Below are 21,708 nucleotides of genomic sequence, written 5' to 3'. Positions count from 1 at the left end.
ACTAAATGCACCCTAATAAGTACTGATCCTGCTAGTATGCTATTTTCTGTATACTACGCTATTTAATACTCACATAACATGATGCTGTACTTCAGTTAAACTGACTTTTAAATGCAGCTGCAGGTTGTTTTCATTGGTTTTCTGACATTGTGGCTCTTTTTACTTAATACACTGTCTATTTTTCAAATGTTTTCAGAAGTAATAAGAACTTTTCCACCCATTCATTTGACGATGATGAAGAATCTGCTGTGCATCAGAGGATTGTTAAGACATTACGGTGCTGTTCGATCCCAGAAGCCAAGAGCGAAAACCCTGCCTTGATCTTGAATCAATATCAAATGTCAGATATGTCAAACTGTATGACTTTGCCGTGAAATAAGTCAAATAAATCATGTTGAAAGGCTTCAACCTGAAGATTAATGATGTGTGAAGACGGTCACTGAGTAATTGCCGCCCGCAGCTTTTAAAGGACTTTATTAAACAGGTATTTATTTTTGACACCAAATCTGGGACAAATGCCAGTTTACACCATAGAAAAGGCTTCGCAAGAGGTTGGGAGCATGTCTTTGTTTATGGACTCGATTTTACAAGCAAGGTCAAATGGTCCATTTTATAGACGCATGGCTGCCACACCAGAAGTTATTATGAGAATATAACAAGCAGAAAATAGGGTGCTCTCTTCTGCTTCATAATGAAAATATATAACCCTACCTCGTAATGTTACTTAAGGTCATTTATTTTTCTCCATTTACAGTGTTTACAGGCTTCTAATACTTCAGTTCAATAATGCTACATTGATTTAAAGTGATATTATAGTGGCATCAATAGGATCTTTTATGTCTCCTGTGGTTCCCAACCTGAAGGCCTGGACCCCTTCAAGAGCTAACAAGATACATTTAAATGATTTCTTTTGACTTTTATGTACATTTTGAGTTTTTTTGTTTGTATTAAAGTACTGTGCTGTGGTGATCTCAATCTAGGGATCATGCTTTTTTTAAAGACTCACAAGATAAATCTGAGAGGTCAAAGTTAATGTTTGGACTTTTCTCCAGTCTTTGCTTTTTATGATTTTATTCATTTTATCTCTTTAGGCCTCGGACAGTTCTTAGCAATGAATGGGTAATTGTCTCTTAGTGGAACTGCTAACATTTGAAAAGTGAAAAGGGTATTTTTGGATAAGCCAAAAAAGGTTGGGAGCCACTGCTTTCATATTTAGCAATTTGGTGTGTTTAACAAGCTTATCAGATGTTTAATGTGAAACTGTAATCTTTAAAGCAACTATATCTGTCAAATAAATGTAGTGGAGTAAAATAAAAGTACACTATTCCCATCTGAAATGTAATGAAGTAGCCTATACAATAGCATACAATAAAAAGTACTATTTGTTTTTATTTTTTACGAATTTGTACTTTGAGTTAATGTACAAATGAATATAGGATTGTTTTAATGTCAAATGTAATCTGATTACATAATCAACAGTTCCCCCCTATTGTTGATCACAACACTCATGTGCTGGAATTCAGAGTGATGAAATGCACCATTCTCTCCCTCCCTCCTCCTTCCTCCATCCCCAGTGTAGTGACAGGATTTGTGTGTGTGTGTGTTTTGCTGGAGGAGTTTGCGCCGAAGCCTCCTGCAGACAGACATTTTCTGCTCCTCCAGGCTTCCCATAATTTGTCAGATTAAACCTGGATGAGACGCGCCACCTTTGCCGCTCCAGCCTCTTCCTGTGAGCCCCACTATTGTCTTCTCTTTTATTTATTGAAATCCTCAAAACAACGCCGATGTTTTCTTTCTCCTTCGCTGAAATGCCAGCCACCCTGCCTGAACGCTGTCCGCGGTGCTGAAACTCCCCGCGACCTTCCACCTGGCTGCCGCGGAGAGAGGCACATATTTCTGCGTCTCCATCTGACGTTTGACGCAAAATCGAGCCCGCTGGATACATGCAGAGGCGAGGACAATTGGCGGTACAGGGTCCAACTACCTGTTAGCTTCCCCGGGCTGCGGGATTATGCTGCCTCTGCTGCGCGACGCGACTGAGAAGTGTCGTTTCATATTCATTCAGCGTATTTGAAATCGCAGTTGCATACCTGCTGACCTACTTTGCGCAAGTTGGGAGAAAAACCGACGCAAGAAGAGGAAGCAGTGCATGTTCTAGTTGTAAGAGATGAAGATGATGTAGGAACAGTAGTGACCCTGTGGGGAAAGTTCCAGTGAAACGCAGGAGAGTTAGAGGAGGGAAGAGGAGAAGGCGTGCTGAAGAGCCAGAGGTGTGGGTGTGTGTGCGTGCGGAGACAGAGAAGGTTATGACCGCGTCTTTTCACCTGCACCTCGGGCTGCTGCTGTTGCTGGCCTGCTGGCAAACACCGGGGATGGTCGGAGCAAGTGAGTCTCTGTTTGGTTTCTCATTTTCAATGTAATATTCATCGTCAAAGTGAAGTCCAGGTGCAAATATCTGGCAGAATTCAGTTAATAAGGAGATTTTTGTACCAGGGATATGATGTGTGTTTTAAAGGTGCTTACATGCAAAGAATGCATTAGAAGCAGACAATTGTCATCCAACACATTTGCTGAAACACGTTTTTGTTTGTCCAACCACCTCTCTCATAAATGAACAAATATTAAGCTCATTTGTGAAAGTGGAATGATGATTTCTATGCAATGTTTACAGAAATAACATTTAGAACATCAAAAATACCATGACTGTAAGAGATGCTGATCGGTTAAGGGGATAATTCAGTTGTTTCTGAGGTCACTTATTGAGGCATGCCTTTAAGTTACTTTCAAATGTTTTGTCTGTAAACAAAATGGACATTTTAAAATGTTAATCTGAATGCTGGACTTTGGACAAAAAAAAGGAAGGAAATTAATCTAATTTCCAGTGTTCACAGTGCAAGCTGCTTGGTCTCTTTCATCATGTTCAGACATTCCGTGTTCGTGGTTTTCATCCTGCTCTCGTTTTCAAGATTTTGGAAAATAACATGAAAAGATGCTGGTGCTCCAGTCAATATAACCTCATGCTGTGCAGGCAAACATTTCTTAAACCCAGATCACTTCATTTGAAATTCTAGCAGGGTTCCAAACATTTCTAAATATAGCAATAGATATGTTGGGGTACATTTTGGAGAAATCTGTATAAAATCACACAAAAATCATGCCATGAAAACACATTTCACTCTGCAAACATGAGGCAGTGTGGAATAACATCATATTAATACACGTAAAGCTACTAAAGGTGCAACAAAAAGGGCAAACTGGATGCACAGCTTTACATTAACATGTGACTAAATGTGTGATTTGGGTTGAGTGGGGGGTTGCTGTACTGTATTTACGCCATACATTTCAACAAGACAAACAGCTGTTGTAAAACTGTCAAAACCGTAATGTGATGTCTATCACGGGATTAGGGTTTTAAAGCTCTCTCTCTCTCACTCTCTGGCCATTTAAATTAGTGGTAGTAGCAATGCACTTAAATCATCCAAGCCACTGGTGAGATTTCTGCTCTCTCTATCTTTATAAAAGGTTTTATGAAGAGCAACCTTTAGCAAAAATCAACGTGCGTCTCCTTGGCTGATGACCAACAGGCGACTAATCTGCTTTTATGAGGCTCTGTGTTAATTAGGCTAATGAAGTGTGCCTTGTATATTTCCCCACATGGCCTTCATGACAGAACCATCCCATAACAGGAGCTCAGAATCCTGCTGCTCTTTGCCTCAGGTTAAACGACGAAAAGCTTTTTCTTGTTCAGTATTGGCTTTAAACAGTAATTACTAGAAAATGTTACGGAAGGCAGGGCAAACAGATTTATTCACACAAGGTTTTAGGAGAAATATCTTTATTAACGTGGAAACATTGTTTTCCAACAATAACTTGCTTGGTGTCATGTTCGGCCTCACCCAGCAGATCTCACTGTGGGACAAAACTGAAACTCTACTTTCCAAATTCTAAATAATAGTATTTACTGCACATGGGAAACTATAATGAATGAGTTTGATTATGGACTACGGTATGACGTTTGCTGTGCTGGTACTGCAAACTAAATTTCTACATTGGTAGTGAAGGTTTTGGCAAGTTGTACTTTTGAGATGCACTTGAATATGTGCAGAATATTTATCTTAAAGAGTCATAAATCATTCTTGACTGTGAAAAGAGCAGTGGACCTAGAGGTCCATTTAACAGTGTTGTAGTCAAGGCCACCTAAACCGAGACAGGGTCATCACCCAGACCAGTGTGTATCGAGACTGAAACAAGACCAAGACTTTGAGGGGTTGAGACAGAGACAAGACCAAGACCAGACCAGTGCGAGTCCCACACTGCATATCTGTGGAAAATGCTAACCATAGGCACTCCTCAAATTGATCTGATAGATCCACATTCCCATAAAAAAAACACCCACAGAAAACAAAATAAGATTCTTCTTCATTCACATCTTTTATTGGCAGAAGTGTATCATGAGAAATGCCTTGATAAAATAATCAAAAGACAGCCGGGGTCTTGAAATAAAAGGCCTGACTCCTCTTTATCTGAGACCGAGACCAGACGGAGTAAACATGTGGTCGAGACCGAGACCTTCGAAAAGTGGTCTCGAGACCAAGACCGATCTCAAGTACTAGTAACACTGCCATTTAGTAGCTGTTCTGGAGCTTTCAGTTGAGTTCGCTCAGTTGTCATGAACGTTTAACATGTACAAGAAGTACTTGTATGCTCGTATTGTCTGTGATGTTTGCTTAATAGGCAGTTTCATGTGTTTCAGTGATGTATTTTGGGGGTTATTTTATGCCATCATTTGATAGCAATAGTGGAGAGATGACAGGAAATGAGGCCCGCCCCCTGGTCAGATTTAAACATGTTGTAGTTCATGGTGGGCATGGAATCCCCTCCAACTCTCCAGAAAGGCAGCAATTTCCTCACATTGTCCTGCATCGCCACAATCCCCTGACAGCTACCATACCATAGCTGCTGTTTGTTTTCAGACCTAACATTCTTCAATGTATTTTGGAAAAGGAGCTTAAAGACAGAAGCTGCACAGAAGCAGCACAAAGAGGAACATACAAATGCACCCACTGGGAGCACGGGAGGTTTTTATTGAACAGAAGCAGGGCAAAGAGCTTCTTTATTCATGCAGGGAGGGCTTTCTTTCTGCTTCACATCACTGCTCCTCTCATCGTTGATTGTGGTTATTTATAGTCTTTGCTCACTCTGATCTTAATGATTTCAGTGATCCCATGGTCTCCTTTTTGGGGGGTTTCTTGTACCTGGGTTGTTTCACTTTTGCAGCATCACTTTGATGGGTTCTTGTGAAACGTGCCTAAACTCGACCGCTAAAATTCTCAGGTAATTGCTGACATTTGGGTCAAGATCAAAGCTGCTGTTGCATAATTAATCGGAAAATGATTAGCAACTTTTAGTTGACTTGCAGAAAAGTTAAAAAATAATTTAAAGTCTTATCACGTCATGTCTTACCGTTATATAATCATAGTCATGGAAGGATTACTGAGTGGGCCTACCGATCACAGGCCCCAGGGATCAGGGGGCCCCTGTGCCTCTGTATGAAGCGACTGTATACTGTTGTTGTTGTTGTTGTTGTTGGAGAGTCCATCAAGAGAGATACAGAAAACGACTACAAAGAGAGAGAATGACCACAAAAAAAGATGCAAAACTGCCACAAAGAGACACAAAATAACCACAAAAAGGTAATCAAGTGACCACAAAGAAAGGCAAAACCGCTGCAAAGAGACTCAAAATGACCATAACAAGAGACAAAACAACTACGTAGAGACTTAAAACGGACGCAAAAAGATGCAAAGTGAACGCAAAGAGAGACAAAATGCTCATTTTGCATCATAACACGTGTTGTGTTTTGTGTCTCTCTCAGTCGTCAGGTCTTCGTAGAAAGGATCGGGGGCCCTTTACGCGTCCCATGCCCCACGCCCATGATCATACTGTATCTTAATCAGAACGCAGGTTGTTTCTGTATCTCAAGCGCGCGCACACACACACACACACACACACACACACACACACGCACACGCAGAGCAGCCATCCATCCCAGAGAGGGTAGGGAGCCATTAGCCAGATTAGACTGTCTGTCTGAGTCTATCAGCAAAGTGTGACTTGGCTGTGGTTTACACTCCGAGTCGTACGTCACAGTCACTCTACTCCAGGGAACTGATGTAAACAACAGCTGTCACGTGTAGTGTTGTGGTTTTTGTCATTGTTGTGTTGCTTGGATCTGCAGAGAAACGCCGTGCTGGATCAGACAAGAAAATGTACGTTTGGCAGAAGCTTTTGTCCGTCTCGTAGTACAATAAATGAATAGAGCAGTGTTTGGAAAGATCAAAACCACCGGGTGTGTGTGCATGTGTTTTTCTAACCTTCTTAGGACCAAATACTGTAAGTGCAGAAAGATGAGGGGGATCCTCAAAAGTAAACACATCCCATCTGTTCCTCTCTTTTGCACAGTGTTTTCATTGTGCCACTGTAGCTATATGAATCCACTTATTGCAATAAGGATAGCAAAATATTCTTAAATAAATGTTTGTAATATTTATTAAGAATAGATAATGACCTCAAACAGATTGACATGTTTTATTTTGTATTTGTTAAGAGGTATCTTTTTTATTTTGGAGTACTTTTATGGAAGCATGCATCATCTATCTAAGAGGGCATTTTCAGGAAATAGACTAGCCATCTGAACCCTAACTAAAAGATTAAAGGATACCTATTCCTTTGTATTTTAAGTGTAAAGAAATTCAGATTTTGGCAAAATGTACTGAATGTTTTTATCATAAATGCCTCTGTGCCCACAATTATTCATTCTTGGAATGTTTCCTGGAGTCAGAGAAAATGGTGACTTTCTTTGCTCAAACTAAATAAGATAGACACATTTATATGAAATATGGAGACTTCGGTTTAAATCTAATTTCTTATCAAAAGCTTTGTGAAGCAGATTTCCCAGTCTGGTGTACTGTAGAAGAACCAATGTTATCGCCTACGAATGATGTTCACGTACTACTTAACATTTCCAGACCATAGGTCATTTTAAGACGTAACTGTAAGCTTCAGCTATAATTTCTTGTGAAAAGTCCTGACTATGAGTTAGATACGAAAATACCTTTTTTATTGCTTGGTGATGGGGAAAAACTGCTGTTTGCTGCAGGATAACACCTAAAGAGACACTTTTTGGAAATAAAAAAAAAATAAAAAAAACTTTCATTTATTCACACTAAAATAATTATTAATGTAAAATAAATCCTTGATCAGCACGGGTTAGTGTAATATGAGTTGTGGAGTAACAAAGCTTTACGGTTTAACTTCTGTTTTTCTTCTATTAAGAGGGTTGGATGTAATCTATGTTATATTTTGTGCATGGTGATATATATTTTATTTCAATAGATTTTAGAGAAAAACAACTTTAGAATCCATAATTCATCTTAATAAAGAAGAATTTTAGGCTGGAAAGGTGGCTAAATGCATCCTGAAATGTTTAAATAAAAAATGATGAATGGGAATGAATAAATAATGTGGACAAACCAGCCGAAAACATGAAGGACGTGTGTGTGTGTGTGTGTGTGTGTGTGTGTGTGTGTGTGTGTGTTTTAAGTCTACCTGAACTGCTATATTTTCCCTCCACCCTCTCTCTATCTCTTACCACTCCCTCCATCATTGATCTATTTTTTGTCCCCCCCCCCCCGTCCATCCATCTCACTTTGCCCTTCGTCTGCCTTTTATCTCAAAACTAAAAGATTGAAAATTCACTCGCCATCTCTTGATATCTGCCTGAGATAATTGCTGTCTTTTCCCCCTTTTCCCCTCTGACTCGTTCATCTATTGTTCTGTCATCTTTCATCCTCCTCTTCCTCTTTCTGTCGTCTGCTCTCTCTCTCTCTCTCTCTCTCTCTCTCTCTCTCTCTCTCTCTCTCCATCATCATCATCATCATCATCATCATCTCTCTTTTCCTCTGTCTTCCTGACTCCATCCAAGCTTCCCCTCTCATCCCCTCCCCCGGTTTGTATAATGTATTTGCAAAGGTCTATTCGCTGTGTGTGTGTGCACTTGATTGCAGCCCTGGCAGATAAGAGCCATTGGGATTTAGCAGCATGTAACATGATGGGAGTTTGAGGGGGATCTTGGCTGTCATTGGCAGAGACAAGGGAACATGGTTTTGAGTGTGTGTGTGTGTGTGTGTGTGTGTGTGTGTGTGTGTGTGTGTGTGTGTGTGTACTGTAGGTGGAGGAGGGGATTTGGTTTGTATGTCCTTTATTCTCTCTGTACAAATCCTCCTAAAAGGTCCTCCTGTGAATAAATGCACTATATTACCAAAAGTATGTGGACATGCATATGTGGGTGATATTTTAAACAATATTGTGCTTCCAACTTTGTAGCAACAGTTTGGAGGGGACCAGTACCTCTTTAAACTTGACCATTCTCCGTGCACAAAGCCAGCTCCATAAAGAGATGTTTTTTTCCAGAGTGGTGTGGAAGAACTTGACCTGACATGAACTTAATAAGTTCTGTTCCAACTATGAGCCGGTCCTTATCGTCCAACATCAGTTGCTGAACTCACGAAAGATGTATTCGGACACTGAAGCAATGTTTTGCATTGTGTTACTGGGTGTTTAGACCGAAAACACACACACACAGCACGTTTGGTGAGATGTCCAGGGAGACCGATCCCTCCTCTGTAATATGTGTGTTTATGTACCCACCAACCAACAAGGCAAAGTCCTTGTAAGTGTTACTTACTTGGCAATAAATCCTTTTCTGATTCTGATTCTTCCTGAGGTTTCTTCCATTCTTTCCCTGTTAAAGGGTTTTTTCTTATCCGAATTGAGGGTCTATGGACAGAGGGGTGATTTGTGATTTGTGATACTGGCCTATATAAACAGATAGTGAATCTGTTTGTTTGTGTTCACTTGCAACAATTGAGCCACTAAATTTTGCTTGCTGAATGGAAGCAAATCCCTGCAGCCAGGCTCCGAAATCTTGCAGAAAGTTTTTAGAATAAGGTGTTCATAAAAAATAAATGACATATGGGTGTAACGTTTGGGTGTCCACCTACTTTTGGCCATATTGTGCAGCATTTAATCTCAGAGAATGATGGAAAATGGAGAAATTCAGCATTAAACATGAGGTTTCAAGTCAGTTCCTCCGAATCAAAGAGCATTTTCTGCAGCATCCATTTAGCTCAGACATTCAATAATTATACAGAGAGGAATTAATCAGCACAGTGGCCAGATTCTACGCCCACAGTATCAGGAAATAGACCAGAATGCATTTCAGCCACAGGGCAAGTTGCTTTTTCTCAACTGAAAAAACAAGCCTCGCTCTTTCTTGTTCTTGCTCACTCCACCTACACACGCTGAGTGCAACAGGTTCATAAGCCTTCCCTGTGAACTGTCAAAGGGCATTCTGGGAAATGTTGGAAACACACAGACAGATTGAAGGAACTTGATACACTCTATCACATATTATTGATTATTTTGTATGAGAGTTTAAAAGGAGGCATGTTGATGTTTATTTGAATGACTGAGCAGGGAGCGGAGCACGGCTGGCTTGCATATTGAGTTGCGGTTAGCTTGTTAGCCGGAGATAGAGTTTGACATTCACGGTCATGCACCAAGGAGCCCGACTGGATGCTTTCGGTTTGGTACTTTTTTAGTCTGTCTACCGTATGCTTGGTTGGAGAGTTGGTGTCAGTGCAGTTGGTGTCCAGCAGCCTGGGATTGAGCACTTTCATTTGTTTTTACAGCAAAAAGGAGGCGATGCTGCTGACATTTCTGCAGTGATGGAATGTAACTAAGTACATTTACTCAAGTACTGTACTCTACAAATTTGAGGTACTTTACTTTATTTGTGTGTATGAAAGTGCTGTTGCATAACGTGTGAATCTCAGCAGCCGGAGCTTCTGGGATATGTAACAACTTCAGATGAGTGAAGCAACTCGTTGTCTGAGCACATTCACTCGTCCTGCTTCTCCTTCACTAATAGAAGGCTCAGCTTGTTACTGGAGATGAAATAATCTTCTAAAGCAAGCTGGTATACACTGGTGGGATGTAACTAAGTACATTTACTCAAGTACTGTACTTACTGTAAGTACTAATGTTGAGTCTTTTTCTTTTCATGCCACTTTCTACTTCTACTCCGCTACATTTCAGAGAGAAATATTGAACTTTTTACTCCACTACATTCATCTCACAGATTTAGTTACTAGTTACTTTACAAATGAAACTTTTTGCACACAGAACACATGTATGTGTTTATAAAATCTGTTTTATTATAAATGAAGCTAGCCAACAATATAACGGCCTACAAGTCCAGCTTAAAATGGGAGGATTCTTCTGCATTGAGTACTTTTACTTTTAATACTTTAAGTACATTTTCCTGATGACACATACTTTTACTAAAGTAACATTTTCAATGCAGGGTTTTTACTTGTAACAGAGTATTTTTACAGTGTGATATTAGTACTTTTACTTAAGTCAAAGATCTGAATACTTCTTCCACCACTGCAGTTGTGTTTATGTGTGTAGTATCTGGATGCATGAGAACAATCAACAGCGCATCAGACCAAACACAACACGATGACTCTGTGGCAGTTATGATATAAAAACATAATTACATAACTAGGATAAAGAAACATCAATGAAATATGGAGAGAAGCTAATTTAATTTGAAAACATAAAGAAAGAAGTAATATAAGAAAGAAAATCTATATAGTTGGTGCAACTTGGTTCACCATTAATAACTAACATCTGCAAAGCATAACGAATTTAAGATACTAGTAATCCAAATTAAAACTATTAGAATTAGATTGCAAAAGATTTATTAATAATAATAAATTATAAATATTTCAGTGTATGTCTATTCTCTATAAAGAGACACTAAATACCAGACTAACACAATGTAGGCTGACTTTACATGACACACTCAGCTTTGCAATAATATCTTAATCGTGCGATCACAATGTTAAAAACTCCATTTGATTTTCCAACACCACTGACAGAAAGCTGACCTCAATAACTCCATGAGCCCAAAACCATAGCAACAGCAAGCGTTGTCCCAGCCGTGTGCATCATGTTTAACTTGCAGAGCGTTCCTGTTTTTGGTTTTCTCCAGTTGCATGTGTTCTCTAAATCTGAAGTGCTTCTTTGTTTCGTCCTCTTTTGATAAAAACTCAGCATTTGAATGTCCCTTTTCAGCCTTGATGCCCTAATTGGCTGCTGTGCCGGCGCCTTTTCCCTTCTGATGGGAAAAGGCGTGTGTGTGTGTGTGTGTGTGTGTGTGTGTGTGTGTGTGTGTGTGTGTGTGTGTTTTTTTTTAACCACACACACATATGAATTGCTTTCTGCAGCCAGAGAAATGGATGAGAAATGTGGAGTTGCTATTCCTGTCCTCCTGCACTAAAAGAAGAAGTTGGATTGAATATATAATATATATAAGTGAAGTCATCTATAGCTCCTGACTCACAGTATAAATCCAGTTATTGATTCCATCAGAGCTTAAATCATCACTTAGAGGGAAGAGGGATGTCTGCTCATCATTTCTCTCTGGGTTTTATGTCTCATTTTGTCTTCCCTTTATGTCTTTCTTGCTGCCTTTCTCTCTCTTTTTCTCTCTTTCTTGTTTGTATTTTTCCTGTCTGTCTTTATTTCTGTCTTTTCTTTCTGTCTTTTTGTGTCATTTAGTCTTTGTCTCTTCTTTGAGTTTCCTTCTGTTTCGTTTCTGTCTTTCTTTCTTTTGTCTTTTCTTTCTTTCTTGCTGTTTTTCTTTCATGTTTCGTCTTTTTGTTTTCATGTCTTTTTGTCTATCACTTTCATTTTCTTCCATTTTATTTCTTTCTTTTTTTTTCAGTCTTTCTTTTCTCACATTTTTTGTCTTTTTTATCTGTATCCATTCCTTTTTCTGTCTTTTTCAGACAGTTTCTTTCTTTCTGATTGTTTAGCTTTTGAGGAAAACATTTGTCTTTTTCTCTGTTTCTGTAACCCTTTTTCACCCATTTCTTCTCTTTTTCACTTCCCTTCTTCCCTCCTAACGACTAGCTGTAAAAATAAGTAAATAAGTACAGTAATAGTTTATTATTTAATAGTTATTTACCTTCTGTGTCCCTCCCTCTCAGTGGAGGTCATAGCTTTTACTGATGATTTAACAATATAAAAAAACTCTCTCACTCTCTCAGCTGAACACTTCAGATTTCCCATCAGTTTTAACCTGCCCCCAGAGGATCATTAGTATGAGCCTTCAAGTGTGTAAGTACAGTATGTGTGTGTGTGTGTGTTCTTTTGCACATGATCATACATTTACAGTTCAGCCATTTAACAGACACTTTAATCCACACCAAGTACAGGATCCTTGGACAGGAATGGAAACACTGGGTTATGACGGAGTATCAGTGTGGCTGTTTGTTTTTTGTGTTCAGGATGTCCAGGACACTGAAAGCACTAAGGGAGAATTGTACATTAGTCAGGGAACACCAGCTGTAATTAAAGAAGCTTTCATCTTTTGTGGATTGTTAATTTGACATTTTGGAAAATACAGTATGCTTATTTGCTTTCTTGTTAGCAGTTCCAACATCTGGTGAAAAGCCTTGAATCAGAGGAGAGTGGCGGGGGGCTGTTATAGCAGCAGATTAAAATGCATATGGGTGTAATGTTGGCATGTCCACATACCTTTGGTCATGTAGTGTATTTCCAGGAACTGCAGTAGAGTTTGAGTTGTCTTTGCTGCAGCAGGACACGAAGGCCTCTGCAAACTAGACGTGTAGAATCTAAAGTGTGTTACTGACCATCCCTAAGAAGTAATGTGTGTGTGTGTGTGTGTGTTTCAACAGCTGTGCCAGCAGCCCCGGTGAACATATCAGTGACCCAGCTGAGGGCGCACTCGGCCATGGTGACCTGGAACGTCCCTCAGGGAGACACCGTCATTGGATACTCCATCTCACAGCAGGTACAATAAAATAGTATCATCACTCTGTGCTCTGTGTGTGTGTGTGTGTGTGTGTGTGTGTGTGTGTGTGTGTGTGTGTGAGAGAGAGAATATTTGCTATATGCTCAGCTGAAAGATTGATTTTTCTTAATTGCTCTAATCCTCAAAAAGCTTGGAAAATAATGAGTCTATCTGTATCACGTCAAACTCGCCCTGATTGAACCCTTTGTCCCCTCTGTACTCTGATTTGGTTGACAGCCAGTTAATTTAGCAGGGATACAAATGGAAGGGGTATTAATTATGAATCGTTCAGAAAACTTGGATCGCTGCCATGCGCAGGGCTAGAAGATAGCTTTCCCTTAGATGAATTATGTATAATTTTTTTTGTTTATCTCTTGAGGACTTCATTCTTTTCAAAACGCCGCATCATTCACAGGGCCAGGAACTTTTAGTCTCCTTTAAAAGTTTGGAAATGTCAGAGGAACTCACTCATAAACAATAAACTTGTAATGCCAAGGCTAGCTGCCGGTTGATGCAGGTCTGATTACAAACGTTCCATCCAAAAGAAGACAAAGAAAAAGCAACAGACAAATATTGGTAATAGAAATGTGGTTAATAAGTGGAAACCGAGTAATAGACCAGTAGCTTTTAGCTTAACTTGGATGTAATTGATGCTATGAATTACTGTACATAAAACACTTTGATTAGAACAATTAATCCACCAACAAATTCAGCTGTCTAATACTTACAGCTAACTATTTCAACTAATTGAACTTTTTTCTTTAACATAGTTTTTATTTAGGTTTTTCATATTATTCACATACTATGATACTTATAAATATCAAAAAGCAATATATGAACCAAATTACTTATAGCTCATTGTTTAAACTGTTAATCCGTGTATTTATCTCTCGATTGCAATGATTTGTACAGCTATTTCACTGCGTGTCCTTCACTTTGTCTATTTTATCCATGTATCCATTACTTTTCGACACATTTCCTCCATTACTAACAGCTATTACAACCATTTATCTGTTGCCTTTAGCTTACTATTTCAACTTTGACTCAGTAGTGGGAGTTTTATTCAAATTAAAACGTCTATTTTTTTCAAATTAGTTGCAAAACTACCGTGTTTTCACACATACCCCCTGCGGTACAAATACACTGTGTTAGGAATCTCTAGACATTTAATTCTGCTCATATATCGCCACATTTGGTTCCCCTCTTGAAGCCAAGCTGCTAACTCACCTTGCTTCATTCTAATGAGGTTTTACCACCCACAGTTTGGCAACAGGACAATCCGACATTAGCTGAGCTCTGAGTAGGAGTTGTCTCCATTAGTGGAAATGATTTGGCCGGGACTCGTATCACAGGAGGAACATCCACAGCGGCGGCGGTGGCCATGCCAGACAACTCTTGTGGTTTTTATGTTTTTTTTTAAAGTCGTCTCACATCTGACTCAGAATCCATCAGCCTCTTAGCATTTGCAAGATAACAGAGGATGAGGATGTAAAGCATCTCCTGCCACGACCTTAGAAAGCTCTTAAGCAAGAACCTTACTCTAATATTAATAGGGATGATTGGAGCAGGTAGCGGGTATAAATGCAGTTTTATCTACTGAGCTCCTTTTTTCAGTTAGTTTCTGTTAGTCATCAAAAGGTGCTCTGGCTGAGGGAGAAATGTACAAAAGACCTCACAGGATGCAGTTATATAAAAGGCTGCAGTCAATCATGCATGTCTTCAGGACTTTTTTCTGCTTTTATGGTGTAAAAGCACCAATGATCCCATGTCAGGCTTTAGGCTTGGTTTGGACACACATACTGTATACCTGTGCAGTGGTGGAAGAAGTATTCAGAACCTTTACTTAAGTAAAGTACTAATACCACTCTGTAAAAATACTCTGTTACAAGTAAAAACCCTGCATTGAAAATGTTGCTTAAGTAAAAGTATGTAAGTATTATGAGAAAAATGTATTTAAAGTATTAAAAGTAAAAGTTCTCAATGCAGAACAATGTCCCATTGGGGAAAGTGTAAAGGATCCAAACAGTTGTGTGTTTAATGGTCTAATCATTTCAGCTGGACTTGTAGGCCGTTATATTGTTGGCTAGTTTAATTTATAATAAAACATCAGATTTTATAAACACGTACATGTGTTTTGTGTGCAAACATCTTAATGTGTAAAGTAACTAGTAACTAAAGCTGTAACAGATGAATGTAGTGGAGTAAAAAGTACAATATTTCTCTCTGAAATGTAGCGGAGTAGAAGTAGAAAGTGGCATGAAAAGAAAAAGACTCAACATTAGTACTTACAGTAAATACAGTACTTGAGTAAATGTACTTAGTTACATCCCACCAGTGTATACCAGCTTGCTTTAGAAGATTATTTCATCTCCAGTAACAAGCTGAGCCTTCTATTAGTGAAGGAGAAGCAGGACGAGTGAATGTGCTCAGACAACGAGTTGCTTCACTCATCTGAAGTTGTTACATATCCCAGAAGCTCCGGCTGCTGAGATTCACACGTTATGCAACAGCACTTTCATACACACAAATAACCCAAGAAAGGAAGGAACCCAATTTGAGATTGTGTGTCTGAGATGCACAATAATCCTCATTCTGATTCATAAATCCCAAACTATCACAGGGTTAATTGATGATTAATGTGTATATGTGGGTGGACCTTGATCAAATAAATCCATGCTGCAGGTGCAGAGAGGTGTGTTTCAACTGTAGGCGTGTTTCTTTACCTGCTGCTGAAGAAAACTGTCAGCCTGTGACAGAAAGGTTTGTTTATCTGCTGCACTTCACTGCTGGAATACATTAAGCTGCTGACTGCTAAAAATAGCTTTGGAACCAAACTTTGTCCTCAGTGAAGACACATTTTACCGAACATTTAAAAGGCCTCTGGGGCAGCTTGTCTCAATTAAACTCCAACCAACCCAGCTAAAAGCTTGTTTTTTTCATGTCACACCATACTGATTGTTTCTTTTGGGAAAGTGCCATGATCACTTGTACAGCCACGGGATTTAAAGACCCTGCAAAACCTTCAACTTGATTTAATGTTGTGTGGCACTGGAGAAACTTTAAAGGGAATGTTAAAGACGCAGATTCAGCTGGCAGAAGTGCAAAAAAAAAGGGTGGCATTTATGACCAAAAATACAAATGAAACAGAGGCCGAAATTGAATTATTACCAGGCGTTCGCTGGAATTAATCTTAAAGAGCAGCAGCGAGGACTTTACAGTCTTTTAATCCTCAGAGAATCTTGCAGCTGAGTCACTGGTATTGAATAACTTTTAACCTCCATAAGGATATTTTATATATGATGGTCTTTTAGTGCTTTGGGACAATAAAGGCTTCCTCACTGACCCTCACAGAGCTGCTGAGGAGCAGAAGACACCACTCAGTTGATTCAGACATCTGGAGAGCCTTGAGCATCCTGCCAAAGGACGTATATTTCACAGCTTAAAGAGAAAGAACCTTGGACTTATATTGATGAAGTGGACTGAAGCACAACTCCAAATGAATGAAAATGTAACTGCTGGATGTGTAAAATCAGCAACTTCTTGCTAATAAGTTAGTCTTATTTACTGGAAAGGTGATTAGTAGATTTGACTCACTGCTTTCCCTTAATGGTATGATGTTTAAATAAGAATACAGTCTCATTGTTTTGTCTTACTGTAAGTAATAAGCTTTTAAGCTAAGCCCAAATCCTTCTGAGTGAACCTGATTATTTAAAGATGTATTTTCCCCAGGTCAAAATCTACAGGAAGGTGACATTTGTAGCATCTCTGCCTGTGCACGTGTTTCTTCCAAATGGTGATTGATGGTGTTACCTTGCCTGCAGACCTAATTCCCCCCAGTGGGATTTGAATTTATACGAGTGAAGTGAAGCTGCTTGTAACAGTGGGGGGATTTTATTATGTGTGTCTTGAAATTGTGAAATAACATTTGTTAAATTAGGCACGATGGTGCAATGGAGTGTTTGTGACTTGTCCTTGTGTTTGCACGTATCTCCCCCCCCCCCAGAGGCAGGGTATTTACATGTCCTTGTTTTTGCTCGTCTCCAGAGGCAGGACGGCCTGATGCAGCGCTCCATCCGAGAGGTGAACACCTCCAGCCGCTGGTGTGTGCTGTGGGACCTGGACGAGGACACACACTACAGCGTCCAGGTGAGCTGCACACACACACACACACACACACACACACACACACACACACACACACACAGAGTACCCCAGTTCAAGAGCAATAGGAGTAAAAACTCCTTTGTTCCCTGTGCAATAACTCGGCTTAATTTGCACTGTCATGCAATGTTTGCAAGATTACCATGAAGCAGGTTTATAAGTTCTAAATTCTAAGATGTAACTTTATTAATGGTTTATAAATCATAAAAGTTGGCATTAACAAATAGTTTGTGACAGCTGCAGCCAATGAGAGGCTTTCTACAGATGTCTGTGGTGCAGCTGTAACCACCAGATAAACCACATTTAAGGACATTCATATTAACTTCCTCTCAGTTTGTAATTAAAGGTTGTTTTTGTTTTTTTTAAATCAAACAGCAGCACAAGCTACAGCTACTCTCTGACGGAGGACGATCTAATGTGACTCCATTATCATGACTCTATTCAACTTTTTATAATCCATTATAGACTTAATAGACTGATACAAATTGTCCTTCAGCTGGAGAACTCGTAAAATGTGCTCGTCAGCAAGCGCAAGTCCTGCAGAAGTGTCATTGAGCAAAGCACTGAAGCCTAGCCAGCCCCAGGAGCTGGAGATTTGAACCTTTCAACTCTGACCTTTATTTGAGATGAGAGGACGGTAGAAAAAGAGAATTTCTCTGTGGAGTTTAGTGAAAGACTTTTGTGGGCCTTTTTTGCTCAAGGATGGTTTGCAGAGCTTAAACTTGCAACTTTCCAATTAAAAAAGTGTTTTTTGATATGTTTACATTAATTGAGGGACTATTTTGTGATGTGTGTTGTAAATAACTTTTGTTTTTGCACCCACTTCTGCCTTGATTAGTAATTTTCCTAGAATGGCTATTCTTTGGGTGTAATGTGTAGGCAGAGGCACAGTTAGACCTCTTGTGTATCTTAATGTTCCTCTGTGATGGATTTCTCTAACTGTATAATTGTCGAACCGAATATTTTCTGCTATCAAATTCCACTGTAGCTGCAATCTCAATGTTCTGTTTGAGTGAGAACACACAATCAAACCATGTTAATTTTTTGCAAGTCGCCTCATTTTTGGATGGATTCTCACTTTTCTCAGTTAGCTGTCCCTAAGTGAGTCTTTATCTGAAATCTATATTTTCTCTTTTGTCTTCCAATCTTCCAGTCTGCTTCTGCATTTACAGTACTGCTCGTCCTCCAATGATCATTCAGGATCACGGCCAAAAAACCAAAGCACCATTCACTCGCTAAATATACCCTCGCAAGCCAGTTTCCTCTCATTGTTACATAATGTCGTCCTCCATTAATGTCAGCTGGGAATGTACCCCGTGATCCGCTGTAAAGAAGTTCAACTACAGTACTCTTCCTTAAATATACAAGGAGTGCTTCATGCTTTCACCTAAAGAAACACTCTTTTGTGGGGGGGTTTAGGTGCAGTCTGTTGGGCCACATGGTGACAGCCAGCCTAGCCGTGCCATCCACTTCAGGACTCTGGAGAGGAGTGACCATTATCCAGCCGGAGTACTGGACCACCGTAAATAACACACACACACACACACACACACACACACATATATATTACATATATTGTACTCTTTAACTTACTTATTTCTATTTCTATTTCCTGACACCATGGCTTACAGTTTATCACTAAGAATGTGCATTTTTAAAAGGAAAAAAGTCTAAATAAAACAAACATTTGTATGTGCAAGTTAAACCACCAAGAACTGCACCTTTTTCACAAAGTTTACAAAAGAAATCGCTCAACGCTGATTGTTTGTCTTGTTGAGGATTAGATGAGATCAATACCACTCTCAGGTCTGTACAGTTTGTAGCTACAGCCAGCAGCTGTTTAGCTTAGCGTAGCATATAGACTGGAAATAGGGCAAAACAGCTAGCCTGGTGCTTTTTTGTGCATTGGCGACCAAAGTAGTTTCCCTTCTGGGGATTGATAAAGCCATCATTGTACACATGTAAATGTAAATCTTGTGACTTTGTTTTCTGTATTTCTCTTTAGATGAACCGGCGATGGAGGGCTTGGGCATGACTCCTCACTTACAGACAGGAGAGCTGCTCATTATCACCACTGTGCTGCTGCTGTGGGCAGGTGTGGGCAAAGTATTAAAAAATAAAAAATAAATGTAAGAATAATCAGGAAAATGTAGTTAAAGTGTTAAAAGAATAAAAATGTCCTCTGTGACTGTTATACTATTATATATTCTATCATTAGAAAAATATCATGACTCATGCATTCATGTAAATAAGAGTCTTGAGTCCCCAGTGTTAGAGTCTGAGTCTAAGTCTGAGTCACCAAAGAAGAGTCCGAGTCGAGTCACCATTACCTGAGTTTGATTCCGAGTCGAGTCACTAGTCCAGACAATAGCGTCTCAAGTCGGACTCGAGTGCTTCATCACTGCCTATTACACATAAAAGTAGTCAAAAACTTCATCCAACTTCCGAGTCCTATTTATGAATGCTCGAGTCCAATTTCGTAAATCCTCAAATCCAAGTCAACAGTGCGCGAGTCCAAGTCGAGTCATGAGTCCAGAGAATAGTGACTAGAGTCGGACTCGAGTCTGAGTCCAGGACTCGAGTACTCCATCACTGGCGTAGACAGATACAGTATACTGGGAGTATTTGGAGTATACTGACTGTTGATGTGTTTTTGACGTTGTTTCGGTCATCTCCCCAGCTGTCATCGCCCTCTTCTGCCGTCAGTATGACATCATCAAAGACAACGACTCCAACAGCAGCAAAGACAAAAGCAAGAGGCCGCTGGTCCGAGCCACTCCCCCCTACTACAACGCTTCAGCCGGCAGCTCCCCCATCTACCACAATGGAGCCGTGCACAGCAGCAGGGTGACTCATCTCTACTCCATCAACTTTGTTAACAAACTCTTCCATCTTTCCAAACTTTTCTTCTCCATGGCTTTCATTTGGTTGCAGCCCCTCTCTATAATGCATGATCATTCTTGGCTGCTAGGAGGATTTTGTTTTGTCTCTGAAGAGAGCCTTTGTAGTTGCATCCGAGATCTCCTAGCAACCAGAGCTGCTGCCATCGTGGCTAAATATAAAACAACCAGGCTGGGAACAGAGAGAGCTTGTTAGTTTGCTGATGTGGATCAGTGGCATGCAGTCTGCCAATGTAGCTCTGTCTCCAAATATGAGACGATAAACTTGAGTCGGATCAGTCAGTCTTGGCTGCCACTGCAGCACTCGTGTTCACAGTAATCTCTCAGTTCTCTTAAGATGATGAGAAATCAATGAGTGGGGAATGGAAGGTGCTGAGGAGCTGCAACATGAACATCAAAATGTATTTTATAATACTTACAAGCAAGGCCAGATCACACCTAAATCATGAAGCTCAAAAAGAAGGATCATTCTCCATGATGTTATATGTTTGCAGGTGCAAATTGATTCTACTTGCATTGATAGTGCATGTCTAAATTGGAAATATTTTCTTTCAGTGAGACAGTGATTGTGAATGTACCCACACTGAATATTGGAAAACTTAAAGCGTGATTTAAAAACCATATATATGATTATGTAGAGATTTGTTTATCAATTGTTAAACAATAAATCAGTCATTAAAAATATTTCTGTCCAATTAGTCCTCTTATCACTTCAGCTCTAATGCATTTGAGAAAGGAAATCATTAACCCTTTAATGTCCTTATATTTCCCCCAAAATAGCTTTAAAATTGAAAAAAATCATCTTATTCCACTCTCTGTATAACATAGTTGAATATACTAAAACCTGGGACTATATATGCCATGAAAAGATGAATTCCAAATGTTTTAGGCATCATTTACAATCATTTCCCCCCCCTAATTCAGCCTGACATCTTTCTTATATTTTGTTAACTTTTGCATCTCCTTGAATTTCTTGCTTGAATTTCAAGTAAAGTTCTGAAAGTTTGAATACAGTTTGGCTGCACAGCATGAGTTTATAATAATTTAAAAGGTTAAAAGTCAAATTGGATTATGAACAATTATATTAAATGGGTATAAAATGGTATGAATGCTTAAACTGTGTGGTGAGGATGCATGTTAAAGAAGAAAGATGTCAGATTTAGAGGCGGAATATATTAAAAATGTGTTGCTTTTGCACATGTTGCCTCAGGGCAGAGAAACAAGAGCAAAACAAGATGTGCCAAACGTGATTTATTTAATGTCTGGGTGCCTCGATAACAAGGAGTTTCTCATCATCCTCCCCACAGTTCGAATTACTTCTTTTCACTTCTCAGTGAAGTGAGAACTTCATCTGAGTGTGTCTTAAAGGTCGAGGATCAATGCACAGGCCATTTAATTAGCGAATACATCTTTAACAGACATTATATATAAAGTGCAACAGACATTATATATAAAGTGCATGAAGGCACATGGCGGTGCATGTGAATATATCCCACACTCTGAGGTGTATGAGTCATGCTCATATATGTGAACCTCTCTGTATATGACTCATGTGTTTATGAATACAGCTCCCTCTCACTCTTCCCTCTCTGTTTTAGCTCCACAGAGCCTCCTCCTCCATCAGCATCATTAGAGTCTGAGTTTGGACGTTTGGTTATGAGACTCAACATACTGTACAGAGCAGGACGGCTGGAGTCAGGG

General features: G+C 39.5%; 1 protein-coding gene across 1 annotated transcript; it reads left to right on the top strand.

Annotated features, from left to right (window-relative positions):
• The first annotated feature begins 2,306 nt into the window (after window positions 1-2,306).
• On the top strand, window positions 2,307-21,647 carry LOC144512932 (fibronectin type III domain-containing protein 4-like). Its single transcript, XM_078243916.1, has 7 exons — window positions 2,307-2,385; window positions 12,831-12,946; window positions 16,991-17,092; window positions 18,527-18,629; window positions 19,113-19,202; window positions 19,788-19,954; window positions 21,606-21,647. The coding sequence occupies exons 1-7, from the start codon at window positions 2,307-2,309 to the stop codon at window positions 21,645-21,647; spliced, it is 699 nt and encodes a 232-aa protein (XP_078100042.1).
• The last annotated feature ends 61 nt before the right edge of the window (window positions 21,648-21,708 follow it).

Source organism: Sander vitreus, chromosome 24, assembly GCF_031162955.1.
Source record: "Sander vitreus isolate 19-12246 chromosome 24, sanVit1, whole genome shotgun sequence".
NCBI classification, from domain to species: domain Eukaryota; kingdom Metazoa; phylum Chordata; class Actinopteri; order Perciformes; family Percidae; genus Sander; species Sander vitreus.
Note: the sequence above shows the minus strand (reverse complement) of the source record. Positions and strands in the feature narration are given on the sequence as shown.